Source organism: Ursus maritimus, unplaced genomic scaffold (assembly GCF_017311325.1).
Source record: "Ursus maritimus isolate PB19 unplaced genomic scaffold, ASM1731132v1 scaffold_17, whole genome shotgun sequence".
Taxonomy (NCBI): domain Eukaryota; kingdom Metazoa; phylum Chordata; class Mammalia; order Carnivora; family Ursidae; genus Ursus; species Ursus maritimus.
The window spans coordinates 23,777,683-23,800,870 of NW_024424119.1; the positions used below are offsets into that span (position 1 = coordinate 23,777,683).

Here is a 23,188-nt window from a genome sequence, read left to right on the forward strand (position 1 = left end):
CATCCTCCACTGGACCCCAGAGCCACTGATCTTGGTCCAGGGCTGGAGACGAGGCACAAGTAGGTCTTAGTGTTTGTGTGTTTGCACTTGACCTGTCTTTAACTGTGAGGGAACTCTTGTGTTCCTCTTCTGTTCCAAGCAATCCTAGCCCCCCAAGGTAACCCTCCAACCAGTCATTTCCTTCTGTCTCTTGGCTATACATACTCACTCAAACCACTTTGCAACTGGAATAATATTTATTTTTTTTTAACTTGGCAAAAAGTCAAGTGCTACATTTTTAAAAACAAAATCTCAAACAATCAAACATATTGCCCATCACAGAAGAGGGTCTGGCAACAGTACAAAACGTCCTACTTAAGATTTTTTTTTTTTTTTAATATACAAGTTGGTTTAAAATGATAGAAGTTCTGTGAGAACTAAGAAATCTACAGCTTGTAGTTTAATAATAGAAAAAAAATTAAGACAATTAAAAGATCTATCATATCCAGCATTTTACTTAATTCCCTGTTTATAGCACCTATTTCTCTAGGTTAGAAGATAAGAATTCTAGAACCTGTGGTGTGCACCTGGGGTATCACCAAGATAGGGTGGACTTGCTGTCTCCCTTACCCACCAGCCCCCATTACCGAGGAGAAGGCACTCTTTTTTTCAATCTCCCCACTTAGACCCAGAGCAGAGGGAGATAGCTGGGACAGCAATTTAGAAACTAGAGTGCAGGAATAAATATGACTTTTCCATTCCCCAGGATGGGCTGTTGACAGAAGCAGAGTATGTGCTTAGAATGGAGGAGCAATCTGTGGGTGGGAACAGCTGCTATCTGCAACATGATGCGTAAAAAGCAAGGAATAACTGGACATCACGGTCAGTCAGTTGCCTGCAAGTTTCAAAACCTCAGACTAAACACAGTTCAAGGGAAGAACAAATTACTAGTCACATCGATGCTTTTACATGCACAATGTTGCTGGCTATAGGCCACCCACCACCACCCCAGGGCTGAGCCAACAGAGTGGGAGAGGTGGCTTCAATTCCAGCCCCACTGGAATAAGAAAATGAACATTCCACGCATGAAGCACTCGATACACACAGATAAACCCCCTGCTTACCCCCACCCTCCTGGACTGAACTCAATTTAGAAAAGAAAAGCAAAACCCACTGGGGAGATGAGAAGAAAGGCAAAGGAGAAGTTTCTCCCCAAAGCCAAGGGGACTGAGTATTTGAATCTTAGCAGACTTAAGGCCCCCTGCTCCAGGCCCCTGAGATACCAGATCAGGTCTTGTTTGAGGAAGGAAAAGAAAGGCTGGGATGGGGATTCTCTTTACCAAGTTCTACCAAGTCTTCTGCAGCCTCCAGAGCTGCATCCGGATGGAGACCCTGATGTTTTCAGGGAGTGGCCACTGGCTAAGCAGATGGGAAGTTAAAGTGGAAATGACACACAGAAGTATTCTCAGCTGGTGAACACAAAGTTGGGAAGTTAGGTAGAGGATGGATCACTCTGGAGTCCTGGGATGAGTGTCACCAGGAAGCCTGCAATCTAACTCAAAGGGTTTTCCTGATGGTGATTGTTTTTCTTTGTTTTTACTTCCTATAATCAGTGCTGTTAGGCTTTAAAAAACAAGATAAAGACTAGTGCCAAAGCTGACTCTGTGAATAAAGTTGTTTTTTTTTTTATAAATATTTTAATTACAAGTAATTCTTACTCCAGGTAATTTCAGTGACACACGGTGTTTGCAGGCACCCAAGTTTTCTCTCTCTCTCTCTCTCACACACAGACAGAGACACACACACACACACACACGCAGCCCCCAAACTTTCACAGAAAGTCTGACAGCAACCACATAATTATAAAGGAGCCCCACCTCTCAAGAGTGAAGTAAGGGTGAGAATGAGTATGCCAGCCTAAAGAAGCGAAAGGGGAGAGTGTGTGTCACTTAAAGAAAAAATAAGAATTAACAATGTTTGGTTGAGAAGCCAGAAAGAAAAAAAGACAGTAAAATTCTGATTACCAAAAGCAAAAAAAGGAAAAAAAACCAACAACAAAAAACGCTTCAGAATTCTGTACAGAGCTTCCTGTCAAGTGCCTAAACCATAGGCAAACTCTTGTGTTCCCACTAAAATGAGGGCCTCACACAACTGGAAGAAAATCAAAAGAAACAAGAAAACTAAGAATGGAAGTTAGTGTAAATCTCTGCATTTTGGGAGAGAGTTAGTTGTCATTAACTCCAGAGCCCAGCATAGTTTCCATGGAGCCCTGAAGGGAGGGGTCCTCCTGCTACAAAGAGTTTCGTTCCCGACGAGTCGTAGCAGTGGGTGTAAACAGCATTGGGGAAGAAATCAATGTCCGAAAAGTAATTCCTCCAGGTTTCATCATGATTCTATGGGAAGAAAAAGAGACTCTGTTAGCACCTCTAGGCTAAGGGGCAGAAAAGAGACAGAAAGGGACANTTCTGGTCTTAAGAGGAGGGGGTTCTGCATCTAACCTGATGTCAGGAGACTCTGACTGGTGCTCATGGGAATTGGAGCCTCATTTTTCCAAATGAACATTAGGGAGGAAATGAACAGGTTGAAGAACTCTATACAAACCTAAGGTCTCAGGACAGCTGGAAGCAAACTCTTTAGTAATTCAATGGCAGCCACAGTGGGGGGGAGGGGTTCCTTCTTCACCTGGGGGAAATCCCAAGTCAACTAGCTTATCTTACTGGGCCTAAGTTTTCCCACGGACATGTAGACACAGAAGCAAAATCAAGGGAAAGTGCCTTTCTCTGCTCTAAGGAGTGCCTCTTTCCATTGAAAAAGTATGTGGGTAGCTGATGTATCAGTAGGGGTGGGAGCAGGTGGGTAGACTGAAGACAATTTTTCTGTCACTGTTCAGTAACCGTATCAGGCAGGGGCTTACTCACCAGCCAGCCTTTGCCAGTGGTTAGTTTCAGATTCTCCCCTGCTAGTCTGGGCTTGGACCCATAACAAGCTGAGAGCCTCTCTTCCAGGAATCTCTGAGCTCGGATGTCATAGAACAGCAGGGAACCCTGCCCTGTGCCCACAGTGATGATGTGCTCGTAAAAGCTCACTGACCGGATCCCTGAGAGAGAGAAAAGTAAAGGGCAATGAGTAGGGAGAGCACACACTGACAGTCTATTAACCTGTACTCCTCTGGCACTGAGTTCACATGGCACCTCCAAATACCAGACAATGCCTCTCCCAGGTGCATATGGCAGGTATAGCTCATGTGAAAGCCTGAGAACCCTGGTGCCACAAAGCCCATTCATACACTAACAGGAACCCTTCCATAAGCCTCAGAGAAGTGCCAGAGGCCTGATGATGCCTAACATGCCTTTGGCCTAAGACCTTAAGTATACTCAGAACCTCCCTCCCCTAGACTCACTGTGAAGTCATCTTTTATAACTCTAAACTCTCCTTCAGTATGTCACTGAAACAGGGTAATCTGCATATTTACAAATCATTATATTAAAAAGGACTTCTTTCTACCTGACCTAAAACCACTAACATGGCACTGCAAGAGGTCTTTATCTGGTATTGCATCTGTGGATCAAATAAGTGCACGGGATACAAAGATGTCTCTTGGCACATAAGAGGTGCTCGAGAATATCTGTGCAATTGGTATTTCCTTATTAGGCATGAAAGCTACTCCTGTAATAGTAATCAAAATCTCATAAAGCTTTTTTTCTTCAGATTTTATTTTTAGGGGCTCCTGGGTGGCTCAGTCAGTTAAGCATCAGACTCGTGATCTCAGCTCAGGTCCTGATCTCAGGGCTGTTAAGTTCGGGCCCTGCATTGGGCTCCACGCTGGGTGTGGAGCCTACTTAAAAAAAAAAGAAAAGAAAAAAAGATTTTATTTAATTTTTCATTTTTTAAGATTTTTTTATTTTTAAGTAATCTCTCTACCCAACATGGGGCTCAAACTCACAACCCCAAGACAAGAATTGCACGCTACATCGACTGAGCCAGCCAGGTGCCCCAAAGATTTTATTTTTAAGTACTCTCTACACCCAACATGGGACTTGAACCTATAACCCTGAGATCAAGAGTTGCATGCTCCGCCAACTGAGCCCAGCAGACACCCCTCTTAAAAGTTTTTCATTGCAGACATTATTCCAGCCAAACCTATTTATTATTCCCCTTACAACTCTCATTGCACACATTATTCTCTCTGCTCTGAAACATGAGTGTCTTAGAGTAATTGAAAACAAACCCCAAACAAAAGCCACTTTTACAGTATCTGCATGAAAATAAACACTACTTGAAAGAGAGAGGCTAAATTCTAATCCATATTGTGCCTTTTAGGACCTCCAGGATAATATAGCTACATTTTTGCATGAGAATGGGAACAGTGAGATGAAGAAAATACACTTTGATAACCTGAATGATCTGGATTCTAGTCTACAGCTGTTCTCCCACCAATCTGTATTATGTTGAGCACATTATTTAACTGCTCTGGGTCTCAGTCTTCTCATCTATAAAATAGGGTAAACACTAACCTTACCTTTTCCTACCTGCTTCCCACAGGGTTCTGGGTAAGATGATGTAAGATGGCAGAAAAAAATATTTTGAAATCTTAAAGTACAGTACAAACATAAGTCTTTTTATTCCTTGATAAAGAAAGAGTGCTCTCAGAGAAAATATGTTATAAAAGATGGGAGGCTGAAGCTGAATTCACCCAGTGGTCAGAACTAACCTACGTTATTTTCCTCAGCCTTACTGAGGTATAACTGACAAACAATACACTGCACATATTAAAGCTACAATTTGAAGTTTTAACATATGTATATATCCACGACACTATGACCACAATCAAAATAACAAATATACCCACTACCCTCAAAAGTTTCCTCATGCCCTCAGGAAACTCCTCCTCACTGCACATCATCCCTTAGCGTAAATGAGTTTTACAGTTAAGGCAGGGCATCAGCAAAAAACTACCACAGGAAAGTCAGGATCTATAAAAGAATATGAAAACCACCAATATCCTCGCTATTGGTTTCCACTAAAGGCTTCACGAGGCCACAAATCTGCCTGTGGTGCTTGAAGCTCTGCTGCCATTTGCAGGTTTTTAAGCTCCATTCTTGTGTCACCAAACACCTCCACCAGGTTTCATAAAGATCACTATACTTGTTTGGAAACCAACGTAGAAACTGAAAGTGAAAACCCATCTGTAAGGCAGCTATAAGCCTCAGGGGCATACAGGGACTTTTTTTTTTTTGGTGCAAAATGGTGGTTTATTAAAGCACAGGGACAGGACCCATGGGCAGCAAGAGCTGCTGCCCCAGGGTCTTGAGGAGTGGCTGACTGATTATACACTCTGGAGTTGGGGGGGAAGTAAGGAAAAGGGAGGTTTCAAAAGAACCTTCATCTACTAAAGAGGACTGACCTACAAGATGCCTACCTACAAGATACCAAAGGTCTTGCCATTGTCAAGTTAAGGCTGTTTTCCCTTCTAGCAAGGTATTAACATTAAGACAGTTTGGAGATCCCTAGAAGAATGTCACACATGTCACACCCAGGAGTGGCAGGTGGAGGGAGGTTGTGGGGTGTCGGCTTATGCTTTGTCTTCAGCTAGCCTTCTGCTCCCTTGTCATTTCCCCCCTGAACAATTGTGACCCTTCCATCTTCAAGGTTGTTGAAGGTGGAAGGTCTCATCTTCTGTAACGTCTTCCTGCTGAATAGGGGCCATACCAGGACTCTTACCACTGCCTCGCTCCCTGGAGCAAACAGACTTGACGTTGTATGATGGCTGCCGCGGATCCAAGAAGGAGACATGAGCTTGGGAGCCCACTGCATATACTGACCATTCACTACCATAGGCCAGGCACACATTCTCACGGCAATATGGCAGTTTGGTGGAGAGGAGCTGAAACAGAGAAAGGAGTGATGCACCCATGGCAATACCAGACAGCATACTACAGGGCAGTGTTCTTAGTCAGATGCCCAATTCTGTAAGCGTCCTTCATACACAAGCCACACAGAGACAAAAAGACAAAAATAATGCCCTGTTCCACCACTAAGTAAATAAGAGAAAGAGAGAGTGACTGTAATACACAATGAGATCTCAGTACTGAAGAGGACTAATCAGAGAAAAAGATGAAGCTGGAATTAAATAATCAGAAACAGAAAGGCCTAGACCTACAGGTTATTTGCAGGGATAACCCCAGGGCACTAAAGCCAAGGTCACACTCTGATCTCTGCCATGACCCTCTTTGCTACCACCCTCCTTACTGCTCTTCAGACAAAGGGGCAGATTTCTGGCTACCCTCAGCCTAGCTTCCCAATTGTATGGGAGCTGTACACTACAAAAAGCACACTCATGGGACTGGCTCAACCTCAGCTAACACCACTCAGCCTTGACCCTGGATCCTTGTCATTCAGCCAACCTTTAGTGTAGTGGGTGCCTACTGCATGTAAAGCACCAAGAAAGGTCAGTGGAGCTCAAAGGCTGCTTGACATGAAGGAGTCAGTAATTCCTAGAGCTCTGCTTCCTCATGAGAAAGAGTATCACAGAAGCAATAAGCAGCAAAGGCCTTTGGGACAAGTAGAAGGATCCACACGTAGGTTTGACTTTATGTAAAAGTTGCTTGTAAAGATTGTAAATAGTCTCATTACCTATTATTTCAGAGATAGTTTATCTTAGTTTAACTGATTTTTTTTTAAAGATTTTATTTATTTATTTGACACAGAGAAACACAGCCAGAGAGAGAGGGAACACAAGCAGGGGGAGTGGAGAGGAAGAAGCAGGCTCCCAGAGGAGCAGGGAGCCCGATGCAGGGCTCGATCCCTGGGATCACGCCCTGAGGCGAAGGCAGACGCTTAACAACTGAGTCACCCAGGCGCCCCAGTTTAACTGATTTTTAGTTGCCGGTGATTTCTAACTTCTAGGTTTTCCTGCCCTTTCAACATGCCAAATGGTCAATAATCCATAAGCAAACACTTAAATGCCTTGTGGACTGGAGGACTGCTAGTTAAAGGAGTCTCTCAGCAAGTCCTTGCAATGTGAAAGATTCTTCCCCTCTGATCTCTTTAAAAGACTTAAGATAGGCATGTCACACTCAGAATTCCACGCACTGTGCGGTAACATCAGACCCTTGGAAAACCGGGGCTTCAGACAAGAATGAAAAGGCTCAGGGAGAATAAAAGTATTTTAACCAAAAGGTGAGTTTTTAGATAAAACCACTAAGTCAGTTCATCACACCTTAGACAGTGTATTTTCAGCCTTCCAGAGATGAAAATAACCATCCAGAGATACTGCTCCCAGTTCCTACAAGAGCAATGAAAAACAGGTTATATTTCAATCTGTAGCAACTAATATAGGGTAGTAAGCAGGGGAAGACCCTGAAGGTTGGGGTCCTCCCATTCTTCATTCTTATCCCATGATGATTCCAACAGGGGGGCCAGGGATTGTCAGCCCATCATCTCCCTCTATGGAATGCAGCTGGACAGCGTATTAAATCAAGGTTCTTTTTGGGAGAACTCAAGAAGGAAGCCAGGTTCTAGCAGTAATGTAAACACCCATGATTCAAAAAGCTCTTACTATGCAATCATTCCCACGACATCCCGTTGGATAGTTCCAGCAAACACACACATGAAGGGCAGTTTCATAAATGGCTTCTATGGGTGGAGGATCTCCATCTATCTTTAGGCCATAATTTTGGCCAGGAGATACAAGACTGAGGGAACTACCCTTCAAAATGTGGCCTGATTCAGATTTTGGGAGCTTTTCTACCCTTTTGGCTCTGAGTCCCCACCCCAACATTCTACTTAATACCCCCAGTTTCAGATCTGACTCAATGATTAGGTAAGACCTGCTGGTAGGTTAAGAAGAGGCAGTGAAGAATGAAAACAAACTGAATACCAAAGAGAAAAAAGCGATCGTTTTCAGAAGCATGTATGAAAATCACACCCAAAATAAAGCACCTGCAAAGGCATGTGCAAATGAGAGACAGTCAAATCAGAGTGGCCCTACGGTAACTCTGAGAGGCTGACACACAAATATGGACCCTCCAGAGAAATACTGCAGAGCTCAATGCAAGGGATGGGTTTCATAATCTCAGTTATAATTTCTCACCAGCAACCCTCAGCCTTCAATCCTCCATGGGCTCAGACCTAAGCTATGTTAGCAAGGACTGACTTGGAAGGAGAAGCCAAGTGCCAAGATATAAGCCAAGAAGCTGAAGCAAGAGAAAGAGGCTTCCTCTTTGGCGAGCTCATACCTTGTTCTTGTTGTTGAAGGCCAGAGCCCGGACCTTGCAGTTGTCAGGGTTTGTGTCCTCCTTGGGAATGTCCTTTAAGGCCTTGTGAGTGATGTGAGCATACACAGGGACCCGCGACACATTGTGCCTGGCATCACTTTTGGTCAACACATCGTCTGTCACCTCCCAGAGTCCCATAGAGCCATCACGTGAGCCTACGGGGCAAGGAGACCACAGATGTCAGACACACCCACTCTCTATGGGACAGTTCTACAGAAACCAAGATGTGCTTTCTTAGTCTAGCTCTTTGTACATCATCCTCATATGTGCTGAAGCTTGGTCAGGTGGTCCACCGCAAAACAGCGAACAGTACACATTAATAGCTACAAGAGGAATGATTCAACTAAGATGTAGGAGTTAAAATACAACCTTTAACCTTTGGTGAGATTTTTTAAAAGAGACTATTAAATAGTTTGAGAAAGCTCAGTGATTTTCCAAGCCAAATGCTTAGGTCAATTGGGCATGCATGCACAGGCGCTGTCTGATGGGTAGCAGGGTTTGGGACCCTCCACCTTAAATCAGTGGTGCTATGCCTCTGAGAGACCTAGGAATGTTAAAGACCCCTTTCTATAGGAAAATACACAAAACACCACATTGTACATTCAATTTCAGGGAGGTTCATGAACTTTTTTTTTTTTTTTTTAAAGATTTTATTATTTATTTATTCGACACAGACAGCCAGCGAGAGAGGGAATACAAGCAGGGGGAGTGGGAGAGGAAGAAGCAGGCTCATAGCAGAGGAGCCTGATGCGGGGCTCGATCCCGGAACGCCGGGATCACGCCCTGAGCCAAAGGCAGATGCTTAACCGCTATGCCACCCAGGCGCCCCGGTTCATGAACCTCTTAAAGGCTTTCCATGGACCCACAGGGACCATAATTCCAAGGTTAGGGATACTGTAGGGCACCTGGCTGGCTCAGTTGGTACAGCATGCTACTGTTGATCTTGGGGCTATAAGCTCAAGCCCAGGTTGGGCATAGAGATTGCTTAAAAAAAATAAATAAAAAGACTGTTCTACAGAAAATGAATACTTAAAAAGATAGTTTTCCTTAGCAAACAATAACGAAGCAGTGAATTCCTTTCTAGGGGCACCTGGGTGGCTCAGTTGGTTAATCCCAGGGTCCTGAGTTCAAGTTCCGCATTGGGCTCCACACTGGGTGTGGAGCCTATTTAAAAGTAATAAATAAATAGATGGATGGATGGATGGATAAAATAAATAAAAATAAAATTCCTTTCCAGTAAAGTTATTTGCCAACTCTCCTTTAGACTAGAAGGTGTCCTTCCCACACTACAAATCTCCTGAATGCTTCGTAGTACAAATTATCTAACAGGAAAGAAATATCATTCAATTTGTTTGTATCATAAGGCTTATGGGCAGGGTTTCAAAGCAGAGGTTTTATTACATGTGAAATCTAGAAAAGGCCAGAGAGAAGGACACATCTGGAGAACTATGCATGGTTTATTATCCAAATTAAAAAATAAAGCTACACAAGTTTTATTATGAAAAACTCAAGAAATATTCAAAGAATTTTATAATGAACTGTTCAATTACATCTACATTCTACAACCAACATTTCATTATACTTGGCACATTTATCTATATATTCATCCCTCTGTATGATCCCATTTTATTTATTTTTTTAAAGATTTTATTTATTTATTTGTCAGAGAGAGCACACACACACAAGCAGAGGGAGAGACAGGCAGAGGGAGAAGCAGGCTTCCGGCTGAGCAGGGAGACCGATGAGGGACTCCATCCCAGGACACTAGGAACACGACCTGAGCTGAAGGCAGACGCTTAACCGACTGAGCCACCCAGGCATCCCTGTATGATCCCATTTTAACCAACTAAAAAAAAAAGTACTGAAAAATGACTGGCAAGATATATTTCAAAATATTAACAGTGGTTATCCCTGGGTAGAGATATTGAGGATAATTCTTATTGCATTTTTGTTTATCTGTATTAAAAAAATTTCTTATGGGGGTGCCTGGGTGGTTCAGTCGGTTAAGTGTCTGACTTCCTCTCAGGTCATGATCTCAGGGTCCTGGGATCAAGTCCTGCATCAGGACCCCTGCTCAGCGGAGAGCCTGTTTCTCCCTTTCCCTCTGCTACTCCCCCTGCTTGTGCTGTCTGTCAAATAAGTAAATACATCTTAAAATATATATATATATATATATAAAATTTCTTATGATAAACACATATTACTCTTATAATAAGGAAAAATTACTAAGTTTTCTATTATTTTTTAAATATTGTATACACCTATTTGCCAGAGAGAGAGACAGACAGAGAGCGCACAAGAAGGGGGAGCAGCAGGCAGAGTGAGAAGCAGGCTTCCTGCTGAGTAAGGAGCCCGATGTGGGACTCGATCCCAGGACCCTGGGATTACGACCTGGGCCGAAGGCAGACACCTAACCAACTGAGCCACCCAGGCACCCCTGAGCATTTTCAGTATGCTTTATTTCCTTTAATCTTCTCAATGACCCTGTGAAGTATCCAAGTTACAGATGAGGAAAACCAAGGCTCAAAAAGCTTAAGTAACTTACCCAAGATCACAGTGCTAATAACTGGTAGGGCCAGGATTCAAATTCAGACCTCTAATATCAGTGTTCTTAAAACCTGCTATACTGGTTCAGAAAATGTAGACTTGGGAATTATCTGCCTGAAAACATAGATGTTGGCAGGGTATCTGAAGGAGATGGGAGGCTCCCAAAGCAAAGCCAAGTCCTGGCTCCCAACAACCACATTTAGTACAGGTTACTGTCATACAGGTAATCCCTATTATAAAGGTGACATGGGGGTGCCTGGGTGTCTCGGTCGGTTAAGCTTCTTTCAGCCTTTGGCTTGGGTCATGATCCTGGAGTCCCGGGGTTGAGTCCCCCATTGGGCTCCCTGCTCAACGAGGAGTCTGCTTCTTCCTCTGCCCCTTACCCCACTCTTGTGTTCTCTATCAAATAAATAAATAAAATCTTTAAGAAAAAAAAAGAAAAAGGCCTGACATGACTAGGCCTTTGCTCTCAAGCAGCTCTTGTTCCTTGGCGAGACAAATGACAGAGAATCCAAAAGCTTCTGAACCACTTCTGGGTAATGCTGACCTCTGACCATGCTTATTCATTAGATTTATTTTCCCTCTTGGCTGCTTTCTACTGCCTTGGAAAGAACTGAAAGAAGAAATATTTATGTTCCCTTAGCTCTGTTAGTAGTTTTTGTTTGGTTTTTATTTAAAATTTGTTAGTTAACATACAATGCAATATTGGCTTCTGGTGTAGATGTTTGTTTTTAAGTTTCATTTGTTTAAGTAATCTCTACACCCAATGTGGGGCTTGAACCCATGGCACCAAGTTCAAGAGTCAAATGCTCTTCCGATGAGCCAGCCAGGCACCCGTTACTGCAGTTCTAAGTATGGGCTTTGAAATCAGATCTGGATTCAGATCCTGATTCCACCTGTCAGTATTTGTGTGGCCTTTGGCAGGTTATAATAACCTCTCAGAATTGAACTCTTTTCATTTGTGAAATGAGGCTAATAATGCAAATCTTTTAGTACTACTCTGAGGATTATATGAAATAACATATGTGAGGGACTTAATTTAGCTACTACTATGATTATTTTTATTTGGGAATCTAGAACTGGGGGGCTGTATTTTTACATATAGGTCTCAAGCCAAACTCGTTAGCACTCTCAGCCTACTTTCTAGGCTGCTGTGGGAATCCAGAAAGCATTTGTGTATCTCTAGATTACCTTCTCTACACTCACTTCCATGTATTTTTTTCTGACGTCTACCACTGGGGAAGAAATTCCCCCAATCCTATACAGCTTTTATCAACAAGAAACACACTAACTATATAGTTGTACAGAAAATAACTGCTCCTAACACTTTACACATATTCCAAAACACTTTCACAACCACTGTCACAATGAAGCCCCGCAAAAACGTTGTGGCTAACACACTGTCACACATACTTCTGGGAACAAGGCAGAGTATGAATAATAAATGAAGAATGCTAAGGAATTCTTCCAGATCAGGAATATACAGGGGAAATGACTTACCCAAGGACACACAGTAAGTCAGAGAAAGAGCCAATATTGGTAATAAGATCTCCTGGCCAATGGTCTGTTTACTGGGCTATTTCCAATCAATTGCTACCCCTTTCAACTTCTAGTCTCCCTCCCACCCTGCCACATCAAAACCCCATACAAAAGGTCAATTTTACCAGACACCGCCATAGTATCACTGATCCATGCAATGGAAAAGATCCAGTCCTTGTGTCCATCCTTGGAGAGGAGTGACAGGTAAAGAAAGAGAGAGAGAGAAAAAAAGAAATGAGTAAAAAAGGATTACAACTCACACTCCTGAAAAGCATATAGCCTGACTGAAAATATATCTGTAAAAATTACAATTCTGATTTCTGATGATCTTAACCCATAGGGCAGGATCCCACAATTTTTAACTTCTGTCTTGAAGAGCTCAAAGGTGGAATGAAATTGGCATTCCTACAGGCAATGAACATGTCAGGTAGACACACAGCTCTGGCCTTCTACCTCTGGATGTTTTATTTTGGGCTTCTACACATAATCACCCACGTCTTATTCCTCTAACCTCATCCTACCACTCTCCTCTGTGCTTCCTGGTACAACAGCTATACCCGACCTCTTCCCTGTTCCGTCCGTCTGGAACTCTTTTCCTCCAGACTTCAGCATGACTTGTACTCACTCTCATTTCCTCTATATCTCCCTACTCAAATGTCATTCTTATCAACGAGGACTTCCCTGACCACCCTCTGAAAAAGCATTCTCCACCACTCTCTCTATCCCTTGAAACTGCCTTTACTCTTCTCCATGGCACTTATCACACTCTGACATACTCCTGGAAAATATTTATTGGTCTATGTATTGGTTTATATGTCTCCCTCCACTAGAATGCAGGCTTCAAGAGGTGGAGAACTTTATCTGTTTTATTCACTGCATGTCCCCAATGTCTAAAACAATGCCTGGGGACGCCTGGGTGGCACAGCGGTTAAGCGTCTGCCTTCGGCTCAGGGCGTGATCCCGGCGTTCCCGATCGAGTCCCACATCAGGCTCCTCCGCTCCAAGCCTGCTTCTTCCTCTCCCACTCCCCTGCTTGTGTTCCCTCTCTCGCTGGCTGTCTCTCTGTCACATAAATAAATAAAATCTTTAAAAAAAAAAAAAAACCAAAAATAAAAATACAATGCCTGGACAGAAAAAGCTCAATAAATAGTTGAATGATTTAATAAACTTTGCTCTCTGACTACGGGCAGTGGGAGTTGTATGGACACTGGATTCAAACACCAACCCACTGATGCTGGCCCCTGAAGTATGCTGCTCACCCCTTTATCAAACACATGCTCTCTGTCAATATACCTCCCTATAGGAAGGTCAGTCCCCATTCTGATATTTCTACCCTCACATCTCACCCCCATGCCCTGTAGTCAGCAGAAATCCAGAGGAAACTATTCTTTCCCAGGGAGCATGTGGGAGGGGGGTCCATGTTACCTATCAGACTCTGCTTAAAAACAAAGCTACCTCTAACTACAGTTACTGGGGAAACTTACATCACCCACACACACAGGATCTAGTGTAGGTAGCCGGTAGATGGCAAGACTGTTGGGGTTGTCTCCTCCAGTGGCTAACAGAGTTCTGGAGGGATTCAGCTCGATGGCATGGATGCCACAACCCTGCTGGGTCACACCTCCAGGCTCCCGGTCCTTCAGAATGGGAATCTTGGTGATCTGGCTTGTCTGCACGTCCACTACAAACAGCTACAAGAAAAGGGACACAGAAGCTGACAGTTTCTCTTTCATGTGGCTAACCCTGGGTAGAAACACCGATTCACTCAATTAACCATGAAACTTAAATTAATGTCTACTACATGTTAGAGCCTGGGAATTGTTAAAGGCATAGTCAGGGCTATTAGTCAAATGAAATATGAAAATAAGAAAATACAACCGCGATAGGCATAATACGTTACATGAACAGATTAGCAAGTAGTAAATTCTGCCTGGGATTCAAAGACAGCTTCAAAGACGAAATGCATTAGACTATGGACCTAAAGAACCCAATTAAAGCTTTTCTGCCAGTTTGGACATATTTTATATATCTAATTCTCATTTACCCATGCACAGAAACAAAACAATTCCCAGAGCCCATCACAACTACTATTAAATGTACTATAAACATTAGGTTTGCTGGAATGACTGGAGACATATGACAAGGTAAGAGTTATCTGTAGCACACACGCCATTCTCTGCTATGCCTCCATGCCTTGTTCATGATGCTGCTTCTGCCTGAAATGCTCTTCTCCACCCCTTTTCCAACTTAACCCCTTTCCACTCTGCAAGATTTAACTCAGAAAAACATTTTATGGGAAAGATCAGTCTCAGAGAAAGAACACTCCTAGAGTGTTTAATTAAACTCTTTATGGGATTAAATGATTCACTCTCTCATTCATTCAGCACCAACTAAAATACCAAGTACTGTTCCAGGTGCTAGCAATGTGACTATGAACAAAAGAGAAATAATCTGTACCCTCATATACCTTAGCCTAGGAAGTTAGCTTAAAATCCTCTCAGCAATTCTTGTGATGGAGCCAAATCATGTCGGATCTTTGTATAAAGTAACCTACTGCTTGCACAGGAAGGATCTATGAAAGGAGAAACTATTCTTTCAGATGGCTCCTTCCTCTCATCCTCTTTCTCATCACCTCTCTGGACAATTGCAACTGGTCTCTGCACCTTCAGGCAAGAGCACCATCAAAACTATTCTCTATATTCTATCAGTCATCTTCATAAAAATGGCAATCTTCCCAATGTCAAATATCCGTAGGTGGGACACCTGGGCGGCTTAGTCGGTTAAGCGTCTGCCTTTGGCTCAGGTCATGATCCCAGGGTCCCGGGATCGAGTCCCATGTCAGGCTCCTAGCTCAGTGGGGAGCCTGCTTCTCTCTCTGCACCACCCCCCACCCAGCTCGTGCATGCTCTTGCATACTCTCTCTGGCAAAAATAAATAAATAAATAAAAATACTTAAAAAAAAAAAAAAGAAAAGAAAAGAAAAGAAAATCCATAGGGGCACATGGGTGGCTCAGTTGGTTGAGCAGCTGGCTCTTGATTTCTGCTCAGGTCATGGTCTCTGGGTCACAGGATTGGGCTCTGCATCAGGCTCTGGGCTCAATGGAGAGTCTGCCTGGGGATTCTCTCTCTCCCATGCCCTCTGTCCCCCGCCCCCACCCTCACAACCTCGCCTGCACATTCCCTCTCTAAAATAAATCTTTTTTTTTAATTTGAGAAAGAGAGAGAGAGAACGAGCAGGGGGAAGGGCAGAAGGAGAGAATCTTTCAAGCAGACCCCCCACGGAGTGAGGAGCGCGCCGTGGATGGGGCTCCCAGGAAATCACCACTTGAGCTGAAACCAAGAGTCAGATGCCTAACCGAATGAGGCATCCAGGCACCCCATAAATAAAATCTTAAAAAAAAAAAATCCATTGGTTCCTCTTAACCTAAATCTAAACTCCCTAGAGTTTTGGCATCAAGATTCCTCAACGTGGCTCAACCTATCTTTACATCCTGCCACGGACCTATGATCTAGAAATATCAGCTTATTAACTATTATTCACACAAAAATCTTTAATGGAATATAATTATTTTGTTTCATGCTCATGCTATTCACAATGCCAGCAATGCTTTCTCCCTCTTTTCTATACCTGGCCAGCATGTACTTATTTTTCATGATTCAGTTCAGACACGTCCTCTCTGAATATTCCCTAAATATCCAGGCTGGCTAAGTTTCTCTCTTATAGGTTTCCCAGTCAGCTCTCTACCCACAACATTTAGACTGTATCACCGCTTTAAAATCTTTGTCTCTCTCCCCCAATAAGCTAAAATTCAAAGAGCAGGGGATTTATCTTATTTGGCTCTATAATTCTGCCTCAACAATGCAAGGCTACATAGTAAGTGCATGTAGAAGACACCTTTCAGGGAGCCTGCCCAATAATGTTAGGGGGAACCCCACATCTAGGTGTGTTTGATGTAAGCCCTGGTCTCCAGATAAGAGAACTATCCAGAGATGGCCTCCTGGCTCAGGGAGAACCAGTCCAGAGTCTATACTGGACTGATCAAATTCTCTTAGGAATGTGAAACTGGCTTGGTGGTACTAGACCAAACTGGATGGACGGCTAATTTCTACCAAAGCCAGTCTCCAGAGAGAAGGAAACAGAATAGAGACAGCATGAGCATCCTTAGCTTCTAATGGTTTTCTAAGACCTAGTTCTGTTTCATTCTGAGATCCAGAGATACTTCCTGCTCTTGGAGTTTGCAAACTATCCCTTCCAATAAACATGAGTGGGTTTCTTACTCTTTTAGAGCAAATAATCTCTATACAACACAGCCACTCAAATGTTTAATGAAGCAAAATTAACTGCCCACTTACACCTTGGTGGTTTTGTGGGACAATGCATCTATAACATGTTACTTTCTAGACTAATGATTCCCAAACTGATTATCACAATAACTTGGGGGAATTTTCTTTCTTAGAAAAACTATAAAACAAAAACAATTCCCAGGCCCTACCCTAAAACTCCTCCAATTAGAAATTTCTGACTTTGGGGCCTGTAAAACTGACCTTTTTCCCAAGATCTCCAGGCCAGTTAAGTCGGATGACTGCCCAGGTTTAACAATCACTAAACCCTTGCTATTCAAAAGAGCACTGAGAAACTTGTTAGAACCCAAGAATTTCAGGCCCCGCCCTAGACCTATTAAATCAGAATCTGGAGTTTCCCGAGATCTCCAGGTACACTGAAGCTTGAGAAACACTGATGCAGAGAGAATCTGCTCTGTATACTAAGAGGAATGAATGAATCTGATAAGATACAAGAGTAAACCGACCGGCAATCTGGAAAGATCCAAGTTTCTCCTATGAAATCTGAGGGTTGGCTAAAGCTTATTTTAGTCCACTGTGTTAGGCCATTCCTTTGCCTTTTTTTTTTTTTTTTTTTGGGCCATTCCTGTCTTAAAACAGGGCTCCATTTCTGCCATCCAGAAAAGATGTGAAGATAAGGTTTCATCTATTCATGTCCAAGAAAGTGTTGAGTTCAACCTCTCCAGTTTTAGGACTGGGAGAAATCTAGATTTGAATTTCACATTTGTTATCTATTAGCTGTGCGATCTTAGGCAAGTCAGTTAACCTTTTTGAATCCTGTTTCTTATCTATAAAACTAGAATAATATCTGCCTCTAGGGTCGCTAAGAGATCTAATAAAACATAAAGCGTCTAGCACAGGGCTCAGCACAGAATTGGTGCTGAACAAGTAACAGTTAATAGTAATACATTATTCCAATGTTTGTTCAGTTTTGTATGGTGTAGTTTCATCTACTCTTGATGAAAAACATTTGACACAAGGAAAATGAAAAAGCTGGCAACATTTGGGTCTCCAGAGGGCCCAAGACACCAGGAGTTTACCCCAACCTCACTCTTGCAGAGGAATGACAAAGCACCATGTGTAGGACAGAACCTTTTTGCTTTTTCAAAGGAAGGGAAAGGGATGTGAATGAGCTGCCACAGAATATCTCCCCAAGCTCTCTGACAAGGGACCAAGGCTTCATGCAGCTTCTGTAACAAATCCCAGAATGGGGCTGTTCTACATTAACCTACTGGGATCCCTGCCAGGAACTAGCAGCATGGCAAGGTAAGTTTGAGTCTTAATGGCTCCCTGCAGCCTACATTCTAGAATAGATGGGAAAAAAATAAAGCAAAGTCCTTACAATCAGGAAGCTTATAAGACTAGAGTACATCTCTGAATGTATGTATAGTGTATGTAGGGTACACGCAAAATGTGTACACATAGAAAGATCAAGGTAGCTTAATAAAATGGAGGGGCTCACAAAGTTACTTAAATTCCAAAGTGTTTTAGCTCCAGCCTAATGAAGAAAGTAAATCCACATAGGTCACACAGACAACAAGGTAAATTATACTGGGGCATCTGGGTGGCTCAGATGGTTAAGCTTCTGCCTTTGGTCCTGATCTCCCAGTCCTGGGATCGAGCCCCATGTCAAGCCCCATGGTGAGCTCCATGTGGGGCTCCTGGCTCAGGGGGAATCTGCTTCTTCCTCTGCCTCTCCCCACTGCTCATGCTCTGTCTCTCTCAAATGAATAAATAAAATATTTGAAAAGAAAAATAACAATAAGCACTTACTAAAAAAAAAAAAAAAAAAAACAGATAAATTATTCTAAGCCCGACAGGAAAAGGCAAGTGGACAGCCTAAGTCTCCTGAAAGTTGGGTAAAGGGAAGACAACTGAAACTGAAGCAGAAGAATCCATTTCCTATCCCAAACCTAGAAGATGGGTAAGAGCAAAGAAGAAAGTCAAGACAAAGAAAACAATAGAAAATGGTCAGACAGTATGTATCAAAAATTAAACAGTGTAAACCCTACAATTTTCAATTTTAGGAACTTAAGCTAAGGAAATAATGATGGATGAACAGTTTTAACTAGAGTGCATTAATTTTGGGGCACCAGGCTGGCTCAGTCAGGTGGAGCATGCGACTCTTGATCTTGGGATTTTGAGTTTGAGCCCCACAGTGGGCACACTGGGTGTAGAGATTCCTTTAAAAAAATCTTTAAAAAAAAAATAAAATGAAGGGGTGCCTGGGTAGCTCCGTTGGTTACGCATCTGCCTTTGGCTCAGGTCATGATCCCAGGGTCCTGGGATCAAGCCGCACATCAGACTCCCTGCTGAGCAGGGAGCCTGCTTCTCCCTCTCCCTCTGCCCCCTGGTTCGTGCTTTCTCTCTCTCTCTCTCTCACACTGTGTCAAATAAATAAATAAATAAATAAATAAATAAATAAAATCTTAAAAAAAAAAAAAGAGTATTTATTTTTTATTCACTTACTTAGAGAGAGAGGAAGAGGGAAAAGAAAGAGGGAGAGACAGAATCTTAAGCAGTTTCCATGCCAGTGCAGAGCCTGACACAGGGCTCAATCTCACAACCCTGAGATCATGACCTGAGCCTAAATCAAGAGTTGGACGCTTGAGGGGCGCCTGGGTGGCTCAGTTGTTGGGTGTCTGCCTTCGGCTCAGGGCGTGGTCCTGGAGTCCTGGGATCGGCCCCGCGTCGGGCTCCTCCACTGGGAGCCTGCTTCTCCCTCTCCCACTCCCCCTACTTGTGTTCCCTCTCTCACTGGCTGTCTCTATCTCTGTCAAATGTATAAAAAAAATCTTTAAAAAAAAAAAAAAAAGAGTTGGACTCTTGGGACGCCTAGGGGGCTCAGTCGGTTAAGCAGCTGCCTTCAGCTCAGGTCATGTTCCCAAGGTCTTGGGATCGAGTCCCGCATGGGGCTCCTTGCGAGCCTGCTTCTCCCTCTGCCTGCCCCTCCCCCTGCTTGTGCATGCTCTCTCCCTCTCTGACAATAAACAAAATCTTAAAAAAAAAAAAAAAAAGAGTTGGACGCCTAACCAACCAAGTCACACAGTGCACCTAAAATAAATTTTTAAATAGTGAAACACCACAATATAACCACATAATAGACTATTATAGAGCTTTTAAGAATGGGGTGCTCAGGCGTGCCTGGCTGCCTCCAGTGGAAGAACATGTGATTCTTGATCTCCAGGTAGTAAGTTTGAGCCCCACACTGGGTGAGATTAGTTAATAAAAGCTTAAAAGAAAAAAAAAAAAAGAATGGGGCGCCTGGGTGGCTCAGTTAAAACATGTGACTCTTGATCTTGGGGTCATGAGTTTAAGCCCCTTGCTGGGGGTACAGTTTACTTGAGAAAAAAATGGAGTAGAGGTATTTATTAACCTGGAAAGCTGTTCATGCTATGGTATTAAATGAATAAGCTTTTTATTTTATTTTTTAAAGGTTTTATTTATTAATTTGACAGAGAGATAGCCAGCGAGAGAGGGAACACAAGCAGGGGGAGTGGGAGAGGAAGAAGCAGGCTCCCAGCGGTGGAGCCTGACGTGGGGTCAATTCCGGAACGCCGGGATCACGCCCTGAGCCGAAGGCAGACGCCTAAAGACTGCGCCACCCAAGCGCCCCCGAATAAGCTTTTTAAAAAAGATTTTATTTTTAAATAATCTCCACAACCAACATGGGGTTTGAACTCATAACCCTGAGATCAAGAGTTACATGCTCTACTGACGGAGCCTCCAGATGCCCCCAATAAATTGATTTCTAATCCCTGATTCTGGAGGTCTCTGTTAAAAATGAAATAAGTCCTGAGGCACCTAGCTGACTCAGTTGGTAGAGCATGCGACTATTGATCTAGGAGTTGTGAGTTCAAGTTCCATGTTGGGCATAGAGCCTACTAAAAAAAATAAAAATAAATTTAAAAAACCCATAAAAATAAGTCTCAAAGTCACTTTTAGCACAACACCTAAGATTCTGCCTAGTACCCACCCCAAAGTCAACAAGTAAAGAGCCTCTGACAGCATACCACAGAGGTTTAGCTACTTGAAGTACCTTGACAAACATTTGGTTAAAAAAAACTCCTCTTTGGGGCGCCTGGGTGGCACAGCGGTTGAGCGTCTGCCTTCGGCTCAGGGCGTGATCCCGGCCTTATGGGATCGAGCCCCACGTCAGGCTCCTCCGCTGTGAGCCTGCTCCTTCCTCTCCCACTCCCCCTGCTTGTGTTCCCTCTCTCGCTGGCTGTCTCTATCTCTGTCAAATAAATAAATAAAATCTTTAAAAAAAAAAAAAAAAAACTCCTCTTAAAACTACAAAATCAGAACCCAACTGAGTATTGCTTTCATATAATTAGAAAATCTGTGTCCTCCTTCCAAGTGGTACCATCCAATCAGAAAAAATAGAAGGGCACAGGGACCCTGGGTAGCTCAGTCAGTTGAGTGTCTGACTCGATCTCAGCTCAGATCTCGATCTCAGGGTTGAGTTCAAGTCCTGTGATGGGCTCCACGCCCAGCTTAAAAAAATAAATGAATAGGGGCGCCTGGTGGCTCAATTGGTTAAGTGTCTGCCTTTGGCTCAGGTCATGATCCCAGGGTCCTGGGATCGAGTCCCACATCGGGCTCCTTGCTTAGCAGGGAGCCTGCTTCTCCCTCTGCCTTTCACTCCCCATGCTTGTGTGCTTGCTCGCTCTAACGAATAAATAAAATCTTTAAAAAAAAATAAATGAATGAATAAAAATTTTAAAAAAAGAAAAATAGAAGGGTAAATAAAAGAACTGACCTACTGTCTTATTTTACACAAGTCCTCACTTCTTTCTGTGGAAGACAGAAATTGATTTCTGTAGCACTCAAAGATGCGAATATTTATGTACAGATTACTCAGAAGAAAACAATTTCTATACAAGACATTCTCAGCTTTTTCTTCCCCTACAGCATTTTTAGGTATAAAGCCATCTACTCAGAATTAGCAGCAAGTCTTACTTATCTCTAAGCCACAAATTACTGGAGAACAGAGATTATAGTCACATATTAATTACTTATCTGGTATATTAAGAAATTATAAGCTTTCAATAATAACAGTATTAAAACAATGATAATACTATATAATCCTTTTTCTTTCACTTTTATTTCCTGAGCATTATAGCACAAAGACTTAAGGACAATATGGTTGTGTACTTGCCCACTGAGAAGAAAGATCTCTCTCTGTTATTTTGAGCTCCAAAAAACTCCTTGTGTGACTCAGAAAGGAAACTCCTTTTGTTATATATCCTACCAGTGTATTTTATTCCCTCTCCCCAAAGGAGGTATATAATACATAACTGTGTTAAATCTTTGTCAGGAGACAAGCAATGAATGGTAACTGAGCAAGGCCATTTCCGCCACTGTTTTAGGCTAAGAAAAAACAAGAGTCATTCAGCTGAAGTAACATTTAAAGAAAAAACAAGTTTGGGGTGCGTGGGTGGCTCAGTCGGTTAAGCATCTGCCTTCGGCTCAGGTCATGATCCCAGGGTCCTGGGATGGAGTTCCGTGTCTGACTCACTGCTCAGTGGGGAGTTTGCTTCCCCCTCTGCCCCTCACTCCACTCATGTTCTCTCTTCCTCTGTCTCAAATAAATAAATAAAAATAAAATCTTAAAAAAAAAGTTTATTAACAATATTTTATCAACAATAGAAGTAAAAAAAGCAAGACAGAGCACTCAGAATCCTCTTTTAAACAAAAAATTTTTTAAAGATTTTATTTATTTGTGAGAGAGAGAGCGAGCAAGCACAAGCAGGAGTAGTGCCACAGGCAGAGGGAGAAGCAGGCTCCCCGCTGAGTAGGGAGCCCAAGGAGGGGCTCAATCCCAGGACCCTGGGATCGTGACCTGAAGAAATGGCAGACGCCCAGCCAACTGAGTCACCCAGGTGTCCCTTTTTTAAATTTTTATTAAGTTATCTCTATGCCCAATATGGGTCTTTAACTCATGATCCCGAGAATCAAGTGTCACACGCTCCACCGACTGAGACAGCCAGGTGCCCCCTCTCTTTTCAAATCTGTTTTTTCATTTGTCCAGTTCCTGTTTACTCCTTAACCACATGCATGCATAAATGTGTGTAGCTATAATAAGCACAGATAGAATTTTGTATCTTGGGGTGCCTGACTGGGTCAGTCAGAGGAGCGTGCAACTCTTGATCTCGAGGCTGTGAGTTCCAGCCCTATACTGGGTGTAGAGATTACTAAAATAAATTAAAAAAAAAAAAAAAAAGAATTTTATGCCTTGTTACACTTATCAAATACTTTGTGTGTTTGGCCTCCTTGGTGGCTCAGTTGGTTAAGTGGCTGCCTTCAGACCAGGTCATGATCCCAGGGTTCTGGAATCAAGCCATACCTCAGGTTCCCTGCTCACTGGGGAGTCTGCCTCTCCTTCTCCCTCTGCCTGCCCCCAGCCCCAAGCTCTCTCGCTTGCTCTCTCAAAGAAATACAATAATTTTTCATTTTTTTTAAAAAGATTTTATTTATTCATTTGAGAGAGAAAGCATGGGGGG

General features: G+C 42.9%; 1 protein-coding gene across 2 annotated transcripts in view; it reads right to left on the reverse strand.

Annotated features, from left to right (window-relative positions):
- Positions 1 to 217: 217 nt before the first annotated feature.
- Positions 218 to 23,188, reverse strand: part of DCAF12 (DDB1 and CUL4 associated factor 12) — a 32,598-nt gene continuing 9,627 nt past the window's right edge. The window contains exons 3-9 of one of the 2 annotated variants that reach the window (XM_008695127.2): positions 13,826 to 14,032; positions 12,467 to 12,527; positions 8,217 to 8,410; positions 7,199 to 7,264; positions 5,701 to 5,863; positions 2,898 to 3,076; positions 218 to 2,372 (exon numbers count right to left, since the gene is read on the reverse strand). In XM_008695127.2, the coding sequence (XP_008693349.1) occupies positions 2,214 to 2,372; positions 2,898 to 3,076; positions 5,701 to 5,863; positions 7,199 to 7,264; positions 8,217 to 8,410; positions 12,467 to 12,527; positions 13,826 to 14,032 (1,029 nt within the window). In that variant the 3' untranslated portion in view covers positions 218 to 2,213. The remainder of the gene's footprint in view (positions 2,373 to 2,897; positions 3,077 to 5,700; positions 5,864 to 7,198; positions 7,265 to 8,216; positions 8,411 to 12,466; positions 12,528 to 13,825; positions 14,033 to 23,188) is intronic. The other variant, XM_008695128.2, reaches the window with a different exon arrangement.